This window comes from Pagrus major, chromosome 21 (genome assembly GCF_040436345.1).
Source record: "Pagrus major chromosome 21, Pma_NU_1.0".
Classification (NCBI taxonomy): Eukaryota; Metazoa; Chordata; class Actinopteri; order Spariformes; family Sparidae; genus Pagrus; species Pagrus major.
The window spans coordinates 24582411-24599736 of NC_133235.1; the positions used below are offsets into that span (position 1 = coordinate 24582411).

General features: G+C 42.7%; 1 protein-coding gene across 2 annotated transcripts in view; it reads left to right on the top strand.

The window, feature by feature from the left end:
• The window catches only part of LOC141016439 (ephrin type-B receptor 1-B), a 169976-nt gene that overhangs the window by 114968 nt on the left and 37682 nt on the right, over positions 1–17326 (top strand). For both annotated transcript variants that reach the window (XM_073490804.1, XM_073490805.1), the window contains exons 6-7: positions 5230–5354; positions 15463–15625. In XM_073490804.1, coding sequence (XP_073346905.1) covers positions 5230–5354; positions 15463–15625 — 288 coding nt within the window. The remainder of the gene's footprint in view (positions 1–5229; positions 5355–15462; positions 15626–17326) is intronic.

The window sequence follows — 17326 nt, forward strand, 5'->3', positions numbered from 1 at the left end:
TTCGAGATCTTTTACGTGCACAAGAAACTATATAAAACACTGAAGGAAAGAAAAAGAACAAAAAAGCATAATATGTCTACTTTTAAAACCTGATAAAAGTCAAGCTTTAAAAAGAAAAAAAAAAAAAAAACTATTGCATGAGCAGCTCCACGATGTAACACAGGGAGATGTCATCTCAGTCTCATAGACAATCCCACCTAGAAAGCTCTAACTGCTCGGCTGTTTCTCCAGATAGGGTAAGCAGCTACCAATAAGCACAAAAACTGACTGATTTGAATCACTTAAAGTAATCTCAAACAAGGCTACACACACTTGCACACTTTTAGATATTGGACACTTGAGAACTGGCATAAAAAAATTTCTCCCTGATAAAAATGGATGTTCTTCTGTCTTTGTGCCTGAATGCGTGTACTGAGTTGGGACCTGGACTCGGGGCTGGGGCTGTGGAAATACCTCTTCTCCTCAACCCCTTTTTTCCTCTGCTGGAATTTCTGTGTGGAGTGCCCCTCCCTTGGGTCTGTCAGGAACAGTGTGTGCCTGTGGCCGGTAATTGATAATGCGGCACAGGCAGCCCTAGCCCTGGTCAGTGGAGCGTGAACCAGCCTGAGAGGCAGAGAGGCTGAAGTGCACCGAGGTGAAGCTTAGCCCTCGCACTCTCTGTCTAGGGTATGAGGGAGGGAGGGAGGGAGGGAGGGTAGGAGGCGAGAGCCAAGTGAGGCAGACGCCACAGAATCCATTCACGCTGACAGGATTGTTAACATTTTAGTTAATTATCTGACAATCAAATCAAGAAATACTTACCCTAAAATTGTAGAGAAAGCCGTCTTATAATACCTGATTTATAAGCAACCACGCTGAGTAGAAAAGGTCAGAGGCTTTTCTTCATACAGAACTCCTGTGACCATGGAGTGGTTAGGCAAGGGGTGAAGTACAAAGAGAAGGAAAAGGAATAGAATAACCATTAAGGAGTCTGATACAAAAAAAAGGGTCATTCAGTTTAGAGAGGGTGCCATTTGCAGCCTTTTGAAAAGATGAGTTATTCAGAAAAGATGGTGAGTGGAGACCAGGTGGAGCAATGACTAGGCCTCAGCAGCAAGCCGGCTGAGAGCCAAGAGGCTGATAGGCACAAAATGTAGAGCATGGGCTTGTGTGGGGCTGTATTTATGCCTGCAGACATGGGCGTGGAGAATCCTTTCCAGCTCTGTATACAAACACAGAGGCTTTAAGCTTAATACGAGCCGTCGCAGAATCAGTTTTTAATCAAACTTACTTGTGTGTTCACAAATTGGTTTTGATGAGTAAGTTTGGTTGGATTCATCTTTGAACTTTCAATTAGAGTTCATCTTGGCACCTTGGAGGAGTTTGTGATCATACGGTAGATTCTGGGGCATATTCACAAGCCATTAAAGTGTTTCATTTGTACATAAAAGCCGAGCAATTTGCATTTTTATTTGATATTTTGTGACATTTTTATAAATAAATGTCTATCATGATGCATTTATATGAAGGATTCAGCTTGTAGTCCCGGAAAACTTGGTCTCAAATCCTTCAGAACATTAACAAGCCATGCCTAAATAAGCAACGGATTGCACTTAAAGGAGAAACATCCTTTAAATATATTTATAGTATTTATATTTATAGAACTTAAAACTCAAAAACTCAGACACTCTGCGTCATCAGGACTGTTTGTGTGGTATGATTAGATTTGATTGAAAGTGCAGGCAACATGAGCAAACAACTCATAGAAATGTAGACGTAGATACTAGATCCAAAGATGGCGCTGGTTCAGTTTCAAGGTCCAATTTGTAAGAATTCCAAACTCGTCAAAAACTGACGCTTTGGGATTGGTGAACCAACAATCCCAAAGCGTCAGAATTTGACGAGTTGGGAATGAGACTCAAAAATTAACTTTCTTGCAGATTGGGACTTTAATGAAAATTGCTTGCCTGGCACACATGCCAAGAAAGTTTCGATCTTCCGGGTTTACTTCCTGGTTATGCAACCCACTAAATATACACAGTAGTGTTTCTTTAGCTGCCCCTGTCGCGTGTTTCCACTCTTCAAACCTTTAAGAAGAGCAGAGAGAAAAACACAAACACAGAAATCTCTGAAGTGAAATAACTTAAACAGTTTTGACTTCATGCTGCATTATGTAATGAGTTAGCATCGTGTTGATTTCAAATTCACCAGAGTGATATCACCAGAATAACCACAAATTGCTGCTAACTGTAGCTGTCATAAGCTAGTTAGTCAGTTAGCTGTGCAGCTAGCGGTCCAGGCTGGGGGTTACAGGGGTGTGTTGGTGTTTACACCGCTAGCCGAGGAGATTTGGACCAAAATGGGTTAAGTGGTTAGCATGCTAACTTCAGTAGATATCTCTGCTACACAACACATAGACGTCATAATGTCAAAACTGTTCATTTTCTTCTCATTCTGTTGACAATTTTGGTTCATTTTTTAAATTCTTTCTACTAAAATTCTTACATATTGCACCTTTAAACAGAAAATAGTGTGTTCATGTATGATCTGATCATTTATAGTAAAAAACAATTACAAAATTCTCAGCGCCTTTTAATTAAACCCATTTCCAGAAAGGCTGTCACATTAATCTGTTTTTGGGTAGGCTTTTCTGTGAAAAATCCTCTGCTATGCGGGAACTGATGCAATTTCCAATCTCCAGCAACAGGGGTTTGTTTGGAATAAACAGAGATAAAGATCATGGCAGTTAGCATGAGTAAAAAGACAAAATACCCCCAGAACCGTTAACTTGATCCAAATGATCCCTGGGCAGTGCATAATGATTTGAACTGTGCAGATTTTAGAACTCACCTGCTGCTACTGGCCAAGCCAGCGCTGTCTGTGACATTTAGGAGCTTGTCAGCTTGCCCTAGATTACACATATTAGCACAACAAATAGGTGAGGAAAAAGCGAATCCCAGCACCAGAAAAATGTACTTTTTCCTTGCAGAGGAGACAGTCCGGGGAATTGAACCCCCCAGACGCCACTGTCAGCAGTGACAAGATATCCACGGATTTGTTAAATGTCAACAGTGGGGAAAAACCTGCGAGGGTATGATAGTGGAAAAGACATGACACCTGTTCTGATGCTAAAAATTAGGGTCAATTTCAGTTCAATTCAATTTATTTTTTGTAGTCCATATAGATGAAAGATTAAAAAAAAAACACTGTCAGCTGATCAGAAGCTTCATTGGCTAAGACGCAGGTACGACAGTAGAGACAGGCAGTTGTGCACTTCTAACTGAATTTTTAAACCACAAACAGACACAAGCACACACATGTATACAGACTTTTATTACGGATGATGTGTTCCTTCTATCCAATAACAAAATCCCTAAGCGGCATGTGAAGAGCGACAAGGCACAGGGTTAATTCTGGGTTAATTGACAGCTCGTGTGTGCATTCAGGTGTACTGGGGCAGCAGGATGGAAAAGACTGCGCGGCTTGTCCTAAACGATCAGAATAAGACACTAATTTGTTTCCAAGGGGTTTAATTTAATGAATAATGTGGTTCATAAACAAATGGGGCCTTTAACTAATGTTTTTATTAGCTATTGTCTATGAATATGGTTTCCATACAGGGTATATAGACATTTGGGATGCTTGTTTTGCTGCAGATCTGGTGCAGTCTGCTTTTGCCCGCAGAGTGGCAGTTTTATTGGAGGCAAGCATATATTTTTCCTGCCTGCACTGTTTAGCAATTTCATGGCTCACCATGACATCATTTGCACTGAAATCAGCGGTGGAGTGTTCCACGGGGGGTGTAGCAATAAATCAGGTGACACAAATTTTCATAAATTCTTCCCTGCATATAGTAACACAATCAATTCTTCTTTTTCTGTTCATGTTATTTTTGTCCTTTTTTTAACATACTTTTCATTTTAACATGTATTACATAAATTCCCAAACTGACTGTACGGCTCCTCAGTGAGACCTACTACCTTTCTCTTCTGAACAATACATTTCTATTGCACTGAGCATTATATTGTAAATTTAGCCGCATATGGACATGCTTATTAACGGCATTCAATCATGCACAATCATCACATTACTGTCAACACAAAGGCCCAAGTGAGCCAGTTACATGCCGTCATTAATTCAATCACATAACTTGTTTTCTTACCTGGCATATTCACATTTTACAAAGACAGCTACAGCCATTTCTAAACAACATTGCATCACGTTGTTGACTAATTGTAGACCAAATTCAAAATATGAACTGACTGCCACAGAAGCTTTAGAGCTGGGTTAATTACCGCTTCCGCTGCATCCTGTGTGTGGCACACGCAGTGCTCCTATATTCTGCCCAAGTATCCAAAATGACTCCGTCCAACTGCGGACTAAATCCAACGCGACTGGTTGCCGGACTTGAGCCAGACTCGTGATAACTGACGAAACTGGCGCAAAGGTGTCCTCAGTCCTGCTAACTGGAGCTGACACTCAGTTGAAGTCCACACCCTCAAATCTTTGCCAATTCAGCGGCCTTGTTTTGGCCAAAGCTGGCACACGTTTAGTCCTGCAGTGCCAGAATATGGCTGAGTGCGGCTCTAATCGTGCCCGACTCTGCTGGCTACCTGGTTACTGATGAGAGTGGCAGTTGTACCTTTTGAACTTGGATTCTGTGCAGAGTGCTGGTACCTGATGGTGGTTTATACTAGATTCACACTTTGGATGATAGTATTGGGATTGTGCTCTATTTTTAGCATGGATAACTATGATTAACTTGGAGATAATTATGTGCTCGTCCCATATATGGCTTGATAAACTGATTTTTAATCTATATTTTTAATCAATATGGCTGCAGAAGGCTACACAGTTCGTGTTTGGCATGGATGATTTAACTCTCACTTAGTAACTGAGAGAATTGTGAACAATTGAAGGAAATTTCTCATACTAGTAATAAATAATAATAATAAGTTGCATTCATATTGCGCCTTTCAAGGAACCCAAGGGCTCTAGTGTCTTCACCTCACTGTACCAGGCAGCAAGCACGAGTAAAAAAAGATATAATACTTAATTAAAAGATAAAAGTAGGCTATAAAATGCTTAAATGGATCGCCAAATATACTCCGGCGGCTGTTAAGACACCTTGGTGTCCCGCACAAGTAAACTGTACGTGTGGGGAACACTGGTCATTCTTCAGACATATCTGTAATATTTTTTTTTTTCTCGAAATGTACTGATTCTGTGTCACTCTCTCTGTGCCTACAGCTCCCTCCATAGTTCCCATCATGCACCAGATCAGCTCCACCATGAATAGCTTCACACTGTCATGGCCGCAACCTGAACAGCCCAACGGCATCATCCTGGACTATGAGCTGCGCTACTATGAGAAGGTGAGATAAGTGTGTGTGTGTGTGTGTTTGTGTGGAAATGTTCATGTCTGACTTGACGTCTATCTGCAACAGTACCAGCCCTTTGAGTTAATAGGTGTTGTCTCATACTTTGCACATGCATAGGAAACTACACCCTAAACTAAACCCCCTCCCCAAAAAAATCTAAGCTTTCCCTTGTATCTGTGAGCAGAGTCCCCCTGGGTTGATAATATGTTCTTTCCCTGTGCTCACTCCTTCTCTCCCACTGTTCTTTGGTTTCTGCTGCTGATGAAGTGAATAGGTTGACCTCTGCTCCGGGCCCACTCCGCACAGTGCAGCAACCTGCCCCGCTGTGAAAATGCATTGCATCTGGGGGGAGTCACATCGACCCGTCTGCTCACACACAATACGTCTGCTTTATTAAGTCGCCAGCCCTTACCCCACAGCGCCTGTGCTGCTCTAGTATTGACCTGTAGGCTTTTCCCAAGGCCTGAGACATAATGATACCTAGAGATCGGAGACTCTAGCTTTTTGTCCGGGCCCCTTGTTTGTCCTCCTAAAGCTGATCGATAGGTATAGCAAGGTTGGTCATGCATGTTCTTTCCCCCCGGCCTTTGTCATCTTAAGCTAAGACTTTTTTGCCAGACTTGATGCACCGTCACCCATGTTCCACTTTCTAAATAAAAGAAAAAAATCGATAGAGTTTCATAAATGTTTTTCTTCTTCTGTTGAGTTATTTATTTCACTCAAACTCATTTTGGCTAAGGTTCATGGATCAATATTCACAACTCCACCTTAGAATACTGTTTGTCGCATTTAACATTTTCTATCAGAGAGAAACAACAATCATGTTTTTAAATGATGTTTGCAGTTGGAAACTCAGTTATCCAATAATAGCTGCCTTGCTTGCTGTTTTCCCCACTGGCATCGCTCAGGTCATAAAATTGAATCCGATTGCCATGGCCCTGAGAAACCTTATCTGCCAGACAGCTTAGTGTCGTGTAAATAACACTCATACAGCCTCCCATTAGCTCATGAATATCAATGAAACCTAATCCTATTGATGTTTATGTAGCGTGTCCTCACACAAATAGATGAGCACGGCGTAATCACAAATTAGTGAATTAAGGAGGACAAGATTGCTAATTGCACCGGGATGATTCAGGTGACAGAGAGGTGGCACTCTCTCTACATTGTCTATCTCTGCTTTAATGTAGCTTCATATCCCCCCCTGTACAGTATGTGGGTTTATCTCCAAAATGTACCATCATCTGAGTGTGAGTAAGACACAGAAGGTGAGTCAGAGTGATTGCTTTGTGACACACTGTGCTGTGGAGATGAGATTTCCACATTGGTGGTCCTCCTTTCGACACTCACTCACACTATTTTGGACCTGACAAGGCTTTTTATAGGCTCTAAACAGACTTTTCTTCCGCCAGCTTCTTCTGTCCAAAGTGTCGCTGCAGATGCGTGTTTTTTTTTTGTGCCAGATTAAGGACCAACCCTCGGAGGAAGAAACAGCAGGTGGTGGGCAAAAGAAATCAAATACGAGTACACGCCATGTGTGTAATTTCCATACCGGTTAAAATTTATTACATGCACGAGGGAAAGTCCACACAAATTCTGTCACAGACATCGGCTTGGGTTACCTGCATGCGTTGTTCAGCCTGCTCGCTGCATATGGAGAAGCAGGGAATTAAATTGCATTGCAACGAGGTCAGTCTTGCTGAATCCTTGAGAGGTCCAGGATATCAGAGAGCTCCATGCAGCCGAAGATGTGGCCTTTTAGTCATAAGAGGCAATTATGGGCGGAGGTCTCTTGCCACGTCTATCACACACTCCCCTGCACACTCCCAGCTTTAACCAGCGCCATGGGTAACTCACACTGTAGCCTGAATAATACAATCATAAAAAATGAGCCTTTTTTATATAACATGGCCTTGCTACACTTGCCTTCTTATTTATGCATCTCACCTATGCCTGCATTAATCTCAGAGTAGTCACACTGTTATGGTTCTGGAGTTGATTGTCTCAGCGTGCCTAACACAGCCAGCTAGTCCTTAGCACAGCAGAGAGCTGTCTCTCTGTACACTCCATCTCACAGGAAGCGCCCTACACCCATTTACAACAGCAGCTTCTTCAGCAGCACGGCAGTGTCACACTCTGTGCTGAGTAATATCTCAGGATAATCATGAGAGAAAATTCCACTCTTTTTCCAGCCCTTGTTTAATGTTGCAGTTTTATCCTTTAGCCTTATAACCTATTTGTCACAACTTTAATTGTTCTAGACACAGGGAGATATTTTAAATGGGCTGTATGTAGCAATTTAAAGCTATTTACATGTATTAATCACCTTTTTATTGGCCTTATGTGAGCGGATTGTAATGTGACATGAAAAATGAGACTTTGGCCGTTTCTCTCGGTTGCCTATACAAGCCTGTGGACGATTTGTTTTTTTAATGCTGCTGGACTGTGGATTTCTTTGTGGAGGACACAGGTTGCATTTTGTGTTTATGTACATTCGCAAACAGAGAGCAATAGTAGCTAACATTAGTTTAGAAAAGGAGTCTGCTGGTTCCACAAAGCAGCTTTAAGATGTTACTGAGTGTTTTTATTAAGACGATTTTTTTGTCTTGATTTGACGGTTCACGGTAGACGGTGACAAATAGAGTATGGAGAGAGAGTCAGGGGTGACGAGGGATAAAAGGTCCCTAGATGGTTTTGAACTGTGGACATTGTGACCTTGACTGTTAGGCCTCCAGAATGCCCTGGGGACGCGAGCATGAATGCATTAAGAAGAGCTGGATAGCATTTTCCAAGACGGTGCTTTATTCACTTCAGTGAAGGTTATACACCAGGCGCGTTCATGACATACGTATGAATGGCATATCACATTTTGAAATGTTTCTGTGGGTCAGCATTTTACAGTTGTTTGTTTTTAACAAAATGCACATGGGGGAAAATCTTCTTTGACCTGAGTGCGTCACGTGACCTGCAATTCCAAGTGTGCACGCCACCCTGAAATCACCTCATAGCTTAATGCTGTTCCTTGACTTAGCTTCACAGGGTATTAGCGTGAAGCTGTGACCCAAAACAGCCCTGTGTTTACTCTATTTTTAATTTGAACTTTATTTAAACAGTAATCTCATTGCAACAAAGTGTTTCATTCTCAAGAGAGTCTCGGTGTTAAGACAATCAGTTGCCCTCCTGAATCCACATCCTTCACACATATCTTTTAATCTACATGTATCAGAGGTTTTGTCACTGTAATCTCTATTTAATATATATTCTTTATTGATCTATTATGTACACACGACATCTGTTGCATGTCTGTCCCTCGAATCGAGGGTCGAAGATAGAGGATGTCGCACACTTAATTTTTTTAGCTATATAAAAAATGTAATTGTCTTCAAAACAGTGCTAGTTGCTGTGTGGGTAGGAGCGTGCTGTTTTAGGTAAAAGTGAGACTGTGAAAAACAATCCAGGAAGTCCAGTTTGAAAACAGTTTAATGCATTAAAAGATTTTATAGATGCCAAAACACTACACAACTCAAATTTACACGTCACGTGTCTTTTTTTTTTATCATAGATCTTTTCTAGATGCTATATAAATACCGGGAAAGAATCAGATGCTTAATCTAAGGTGAACTGCACACAGCCTGTAAATAGAAACTGTGCCTTCAACCGAGACCCGGTCTTCCGTAAGGTGGTGATCTCTGAAACATTACCATAATATGGAACCTTTAAAGGTGCACTATGTAGTTTTGGAAAATAAATTCAAACTCAGAGATGTTATATCTACTGTTTTAATAAGGAATCTTTCCATAACTGAAAAAAATAGGTTGTCCTCAGAGGGAAATCAGGTCCCCAGAATGGTGTTTGAAGCTAAAAGGTGGCTACTAAGAAGGGTCCTGCAAATATAAACAAAGTTAAACAATATGAAATTGTGTTATCCTTTGTTGATTCAGTCTATTGAGTCATGAAAACCAATCAATAAATATTCATCTTTTCCCAAAACTACATAGTGCTCCTTGAGGCTAATCAATCAAAACTGAAACGCATATGAATATAAACATCAAAAGTTAGAACTCACAATGTCAACATAAATATGTTTATGTCCTTTGACATTCAGGGTAATAACATTTTCTTATTCACTTTGAAGTCGGTAGTTCAGAGAAATGGTAACGTCGCAATTGCTAAAACCTGTCTGCTTTTGTTCCGCAGCCTTAACAGACATCATTTTAAAGATGCGTTTGTTTGAAGTCCATAATATCTGCGATTATGCTCAATCGTTACCAACAGTAATACTTCCCCAGACTACAAAAATAAGACTGCCTGTGAGTGAGTGTGAGTGGCAGTTTAGAGCTGTGTGAAGGAGAGGGGTGGTAATGACTCAGGAAGACTGCATTTTGACAGTTTCACCTGAAAGCTGTAGTGAGTGCTAAAGGCTGTTCTCTCAACAGGCTTCACTCCCTTCCTCAACCCACTTTCTCATTACAGAGTAAGTGGTCCCGGGACCCTGTAAAATCGGGAGGCGAGATGAAATGAATTAAAAGTTTGCCGAGAAAAAAGTCGAATCTCATGCTCCTGGTGTCTCCATTTTTCTGCTCCCCTTTTTCCTCTGGATGCCTGAAATTTCGGGGAGGGTGGAAATAACTCAGCATAGCGGAGGTCAGGCCTTCCATTAAGGCTGGAGCAGGGCAGCCACTGGCTCTGGGTTTGTGATGGCTCTGTGTGTGTGCATGCGTGTGAGCTTGTGTCGGTGTTTGTGGGTGAGCGTCTCAGTCGTTCAGGTGTATCCACTCCGGATGACAGCAGTACTGTCACACTGCAGTGCGAGGAAATTTCAAGAAATCCAAGTTTACAGCATGTCACCGGGATCTGCAGCACACTGACCGTAGCACCATCTGCATTTTTGGCACTCCGAAATCCCTCTCTTACTTTACATACAATTAGCAATTCCTCAGAAGAGAAGCCAGGAGAAAGAATTTATTATTCTTTTCTTCTCCCGCTGCCAGCCTTCAGAGTCGACCACAACACTTTTTTGTAGACACACACACACAGATGTTGTACAGACAAGTTTAGATTTTTAATGGAACCTGTGAAAAGCAGGACTTGTGGAGCGCTCCCCTCGGTCCCCCAGCGAGGGTATTCACATCCCCTCCCTCAGACTCTCTTCTTCTTCCTCTTTGTTTGTCCCCCCACCCCGCTCGCTCAGGCCCCCCTAGTAAGTCTCCAGGTGGATGGAATGCATACAAAGAGTCATCTCTAAAAGGAGGTTGGCCGCGACGAACAAGAAAAAACAAACTGAAAGCGGCTGAAAGCAAATACATTTTTCCTTCCAAGTAACTGGAGATAAGACGATTCTTCTCACCTTTCTCTCGGCAGGCTCACCAGTGTTTAGCGGGTGGCTTTGCAGAATCAGAATGAGAGAAAATCCTTTTTTCCCCACTGTTGCTTTACGGTGATATAATTTATTTTAACACCATATTATTTTAGTTTCTTTAATTCCCGAAACGATTAAGGGGCTTTAATATCAGATTGTATCACCATTGTGTTTCCATACTTAATAATTGCCAATTTTTTTAGATTAAAATTCACGAGGTAATGGTAATTATTTGCACTCGATAATAAAACCCCATCTAGTCTCTGAGATTCAAATTGTAAGCCCGTATTTCCCCCCTCTCTGTTATTTTCCTTTTTTTACCGTAGGCAATACATTTTAATTTTACATTAATGGGAGAGGTTTCTTTCTTTCATTCCCACTTTAAAAACATAATATTAGAATGTTCTCCCCCACCACCTCTCCCTTTGTGCGAGTGTGTGTGAGCCTGTGAAGAGGACACATGGTAATCCACCATCTCTGTCTTGGTGCCAGGTGGCCATGCTGTCCATTTTGGTGGGTTGGCATTTTTTGAAAAACAGACACACAAACACCAACCCACACACACACACACACACGCATTGAAACGTCAAGTCAAGTCAGTATTATTTGTAGTCCAATATCACACATAATATCTCGGTGGCCTTTACGGGGCCCACAGCTGTAATGGTTTTTGACTGGAAAACTCATCCCCTCCAAGAAACTCCTAGAATAAGAAGGGAAATGGCAGAAAGTGTCAGAGAGGAAATTCAAAGAGAGATCTCCCCTCTCGCAGTCTGCTGGCAGCGCAATAGCAATTGGTTGGAAATTGGCAATTACAAAGAATGAACTGAAAGTTGTAGAAAAAATACAAGTGTTGGACTTGTAACAATCCAGCAATATGACTATAACAGATCCAGGGAAAATGTAGTACAGTACATTTAGTAAATGTAGACAATCACATAAAATGATTGGAACTAAATGTGTTACAGTTCTCTATCAGCTCTCAAGTCCATGCATGTAGGCCTTGTATAGGATATCACAGCTCATTTGTTATTACATTTATTAAAGGTGCTGTATGAGTGAGTTTGCTCGCCAAGAGCTGTCTCCAGCAGTGGAAATGCCAATGTAAGGCCAACTATCGTTTCGCTTCTATTTCTGTCACTTTCTTCTTTTCTGACGAACGTGGTTTCGTCCTACTTCTTCATCCTGTCATGCTGGACCAAGGGCAGACTAGGCGCTACAGTACTTCTGTCTCCTGGCTCGTAAGTGGTATTATGAGACAGGATGGACAGAGGCTAGCTGGTTACTATGCTGACATGGGTTGACGTATCTGCACCACAATACATAGACGTCTTTGAGAAGACGTCAACACTGTTTTCTTCAATCCTTTTGATTATTTTAGCAATTTTTTTAAAGAATGTTTTAAACTGAAATTCTTACATATAGCTCCTTTAAAGCTCCCTCCTGGGGTAGATGTAAAAGGCCTGACTGTCAGTGAGCACATGGTGAGCATCTTGAGGCAGTATCCGATAAACAATGTGAATGAGGAAGACCATTCTTTGTCGCCGTGATTTTATCGAATGCTGCAGAGACCAAACCCCCCTGCAGCGCTTCCTGCCTGTCACCCCTGGCAATGCTATTTGATTGGCTGCTCCGCCATCTGCCTTCCCACCTGCAACTCTGTCTTTATTTAGCGCGTTAGGGTGTGGTCCTCCTAATCCCCATTTGACTGGCAGCAGGAGAGGACCTCTCGTGGCTGGAAGTCCCTCCTGGCATGGCCTTTTATTGGCTATCCACTAACCTGCTGGAGTGCCAAATGCCAGCTCATTTTTAAGTGGCAGATGTGCGCGTGAATGCGTGTGTGTCTGTGTGCGTTGCATATAATCCCCATTTGACTGGCAGCGTGAAAGGGCCATTCCTAGCTGGTGCTCCCTCAAGGGATGCTCCCCCATTGGCGGTTTGCCATCTGTCTGCTCACCTGTCCGCCACTCAAACTTAACAGATGGGGGGCTGTGGCCCTGAGAAATGCAGGATGACTGGAACCAGAAGTCAGCGATTTCTGACCCCAAGTGGTCCATGTGCACTCGACCGTGTCTTATACCCAATGAATGGATAAATATGGTTCCAGTCTCTCATGGGAGTCTTTCAAATGCACGAGCTACAATTTTAAAGTTTCAGAACTTTTTCTTTTTTGTATGCAGCACGTTGGAGGGACGGCATATTTCTTGATCTAACTGACAAAAGGTCTGAGAAATGATTAAACTCTCTAAACCAGTTACATCCGCGGTTCCATTTATAAACATCTCCTGCCTCTCCGAGATAGAATGAAAGCCTGTTGGTGCAACGCTCTCCCAGCCCAAGCCCAAACATTTGTCTTCATCAAGCCCAGAGTGTCCAATAAGAGCTAATGTGATTGCACACATCATTATGTGAGGGGGGGCGGTTGGTTTGGTGGGTGAAGGCAGATTTCATAGCTGTGTTTACCTCGTCTGCTCAATGACGGAGCAACCGGAATGATTCAATTACACCAATCAGATTGGATAATGATTTCGATGTGGGTTGCTTCTGCTGCGAGTTTCTTATCGCTTCCTGCCATCGTCTTCCTCCTCATCCCCCCCTCCCTCCCCTGCTTCCTCCTTGCGTATCTACTTTTTTCCACTCAACACTGTTGTTGTCAGGAATTTTCTATTCATACTTTCTCGGAGCAGTCATACATGTCATATGAGATGCAGTCCAGCATTAAACAACAGTGTGTTTGCCAAGGTTAAAGAAACAGTATGCCTGTGTATTTACACTGTTTTACTGACACAGTGAAATTTCACTTTCAACTGCCCCCCCTCCCTCTCTACAGTATGTCTGCATCTAGCTATCAGCAGCCTGCAGTGGTGGGTGTAGTGTAGGTGCAGTCTTATTTTCTGGCTGTCATATTCACTCTGGGTTATGGGAAGGTGACAGGCCTAAGTAATTACTGATCCCCCATAGCAGATACCTCCAGCAACGCCCCAAACTACACTGCAGCAGGCTGCTCTCTTGAGCCTGGAGAGAGAAAGAGGGAGAGAGAGAGATACAGGATCTGGAGGGCAGGTCCCATGGTCAGGACAATGCATTTACATAATGGATGGCTATATTTATGCATCCATGCAGGCATGGACAAATGCATTTATTCATAATGTACGTCCATGCAAACAGTGGGTGAAAATGAATCTTTGGAGAGGATCTGAAAAGATATAAACTGAGTGTTGGAAATAGAATGTCAAATAATTCTTATAGCTTTCCCTTTAATGAAAAATATAAAATGCTTTCCGCAGGTGGAACCGCCGTCATATTTAAAAAGCAACGCACTGCAGACAACAAGAGGATGTAATGTTCAAACTTCTTGCAGTAATTAAACTGCCTCATAAAGCACATCTGAAGAGACAAATATGCAATGCTATTCTATTACTGTTCAGAAGTAGCTATTGCTCTTTGTAATTTGCAAGAAATGATTGCCTTTAATTACCACATTGTGAATATGCCTTACTGCGGGGATGGGAGAGGTTGTGCGGTTGTTTGAGTGTGTGTCTTTGTGTGCTGCAGCGTTACGTCTCTGATGCTTAAACTGACCAAAGGTTTTACATATTATTACCTCCAGCCATTTAACATGACATATGGCAGCCATCACCGTGTCTTGTATCAGAAGGCGGGCTGATCGTCCCCCTCTGCAAGCCAGATCAGCACTTTTATCTACTCAAGGACTACTTTAAAAGGTTCCAGAGACATTAAACGCATTAAACACCCGGTCTGAGGAATGACTTTCGCTGCATGTGCCTGCAGCAAACTGTTTTCTTGGAGAGAGCCTTCAGATATTCACTGTTTTACATAACATGGTTGTATTTTTATTCTTTTTTTATACCCATGCCAAGGGTATTTATTTATAATGTCAGGCTGTTGTCGATATCAGCAATTCCCAAAGTGTGGGCCGCAGCCCATTGGTGGGCTGTGAAAGGTACTGCGGGTGGGCTGCAAGATGTCATTCACAATAAATAGATGAAAGTTTTAAATTACAGTAAAATATTTATACTTAAGTATTTACTTTTAAATCAGAAATGCTAAAACATTCTTCATTGATCCGACCTATTGTTTTGTTGAAGCCTGTTTACCATTGATTTGTGTGCCATCTATCGTCCTTGACCTGCAAGGCTGGGTGGCAAACGAGTGTATGTCATTACCATTATCTTAATTCTCTGTATTATATTCTATTGTATTTTTTCACTCGGTGCTCAGGACTTAACTTCTTGATCAAATAAAGTATTTGCCTCCATTTACCTCCGCCAAGGAGGTTATGTTTTCACCCGTGTCCATCGGTGCGGATGCAGATAAAACATCACATCCTGGAATTTTTCCTCACTTTTTTTAGTATTGCGAGATTAAATGCTCTGTTCCGTTTCTTCCATTTATCCACTCTTCTATCTATCTACTGTTTTCATCTGTCTTCTACCAATGTTTTTTATCAAAAGCAAACTACATTTCCTGTATCTCTGGTTCAAAACAAATACAATATACACCCTAAACTGATTTCCACCTAATTTGGACCACTTTCCCTGTATTGTTTCCTGAATATACAATCTTTAAAAAGTCTGTTTTTTGTCTTACTGTCAAAGTCCGACAACTTGATCTTGCACTGCCAGACTTTTTCTCTTTAACTGTGGGGTTTAACACTTTTCCACTGACATCTTCTCTGTAAGTCATCTCTAACCTGCCCTCTGTGTTCCCTGCTCCTTTCAGGACCACGCCGAGATTAACTCCACCATCCTGCGAAGCCAAACTAACACAGCTCGCGTGGAGGGCCTGAGGCCGGGTACAGTCTACGTGGTACAGGTGCGGGCGCGGACTGTGGCAGGCTTTGGCAAATACAGCAGCAAGATGTGCTTCCAAACCCTCACAGATGGTAAGGATCGCCGAGCCAGGAGAAACAGCTCTCTCTCTCGTCTCTCTCTATCCTTCTCTGTCTCACTTTGTCTCTCACTCTCTCTCACACACACACATACACACTCAGTCTTTCTAACACTCTTGTTGCTCTTTGCATTTGTTTTTGCATTATTATTAGTAGGTGAGATAGAGGGGAACCGTAATGTTTGATTGCACTTGTATTCCTACAGTTAAATTAATTTCCTTCACGGTCAGGTTTGAGTGTGTGTGTGTGCGTGTGTGTGCGTGTGTGTGTGTGTGTGCGGGTGCTTTGAATATGAGCGTCTTTTGTTGTGCAACTAACTGTGCTTGATCCAAAATGCTTAGCTAATTGGTTTTTCACCCGGCCCTTCTGTTGCTGGAGAGCCATCCCAGAATGCATAGCTGTGATTAGTAGTTGATGAGATTAATTTTTTGCCATGGGGAGGGAGGCTGGATCGTTGGGAGAGGGAAGGGGGCTGAAGAGGAGATGCAACACCTGCTACTCTGGCAAGGTTGTGGAACTATGTTTATTAGTGTAAGTGCAAGGAGGTACGTGTGCGGGGCTGGCGGCGGCGGCGTTGTGTATCACGTCCTCGTGTAGTACTTTTTCATAGCCTTGGCAGGCAGTGAAATCGATGCTAAAATTAACACAGCATGATTCACTCTGGATGGATTAAACATTTGACTGAATTTGTGTTACATTCACAAGATTTGCCAAAGTGCCGCCTCATTGTGCTTCACTGGACTACAACGCACGTGTGGCCGTAGTTCATAATGTGTCATAGACGGGAGTGACATTTCCACATTGTATCGTGTTAATGAGGATGATAACGATGAAAGAGACGGTGATGATCTTGAGGGAGGGAGGGAGGGGAAGATGGGAAGGATAATAATGATGATGAAGGTGATCATTGCGGCTATTTACCTGTTCCAGGCACCTTCGCTCTCCCTCGCGGTCGCAAGTGTTCCTTCCCTCAAGCACGCACGCACGCATGCGCGCACACCAACGCCGTTCATCTGTTGGCTCGCTGCCACCGCACGACATTCGTCAAGGCAATTAGCAGCAGACGCCAGAGAACTGCTGACAATCACACCCACGGCTCCACCTCCTGCCTCTCCACAGGTCTCCGTTCCCCCTGTCAAGACACCACCTCTCCACCCGACCACTGTTCCCCCTCCGTGTCTGTTCTTAAAAACCTTTTGTCTTCCTGTCAGCACATTTTCGTACACCTCCACAAGGTGTCCCTTCGCCACCTCTGCGCACAAACACACATGACAAAAAAAGAGGTGACTGGCCCATTGGTAAGGTAACAGATGCCACAGTCCTCCAGGTCTCTAATCAGGCGAAGCCCTGAGAACTAACTGATTGTAATAGAAGCCTATTTACTACTGGAACAGGTAGCAGTGTGATTTCTGGCTGTTGGGGAAAAAATCACGTTCTCATATGGGTGAAGGGGAGATTTATCTGGACCTCTCACGCCTAATATGCATCAAAAGAGAACAGGAAAGACTGCCTGGAAGCTTTAGTAGCTGGAACATCATTCACACTGTTTGCTTGAAACGTACTTGATAAATGTGCTAAGTTAAAAGAGTGAGCAATTCCTGTCACATCGAGTTTCCTCATATATCCCGGCTCTCGCACTGCTCCGAAAGATGCATTAGTTCTCCCTTTATCACTTTAATCCAATAGGCCCATTCT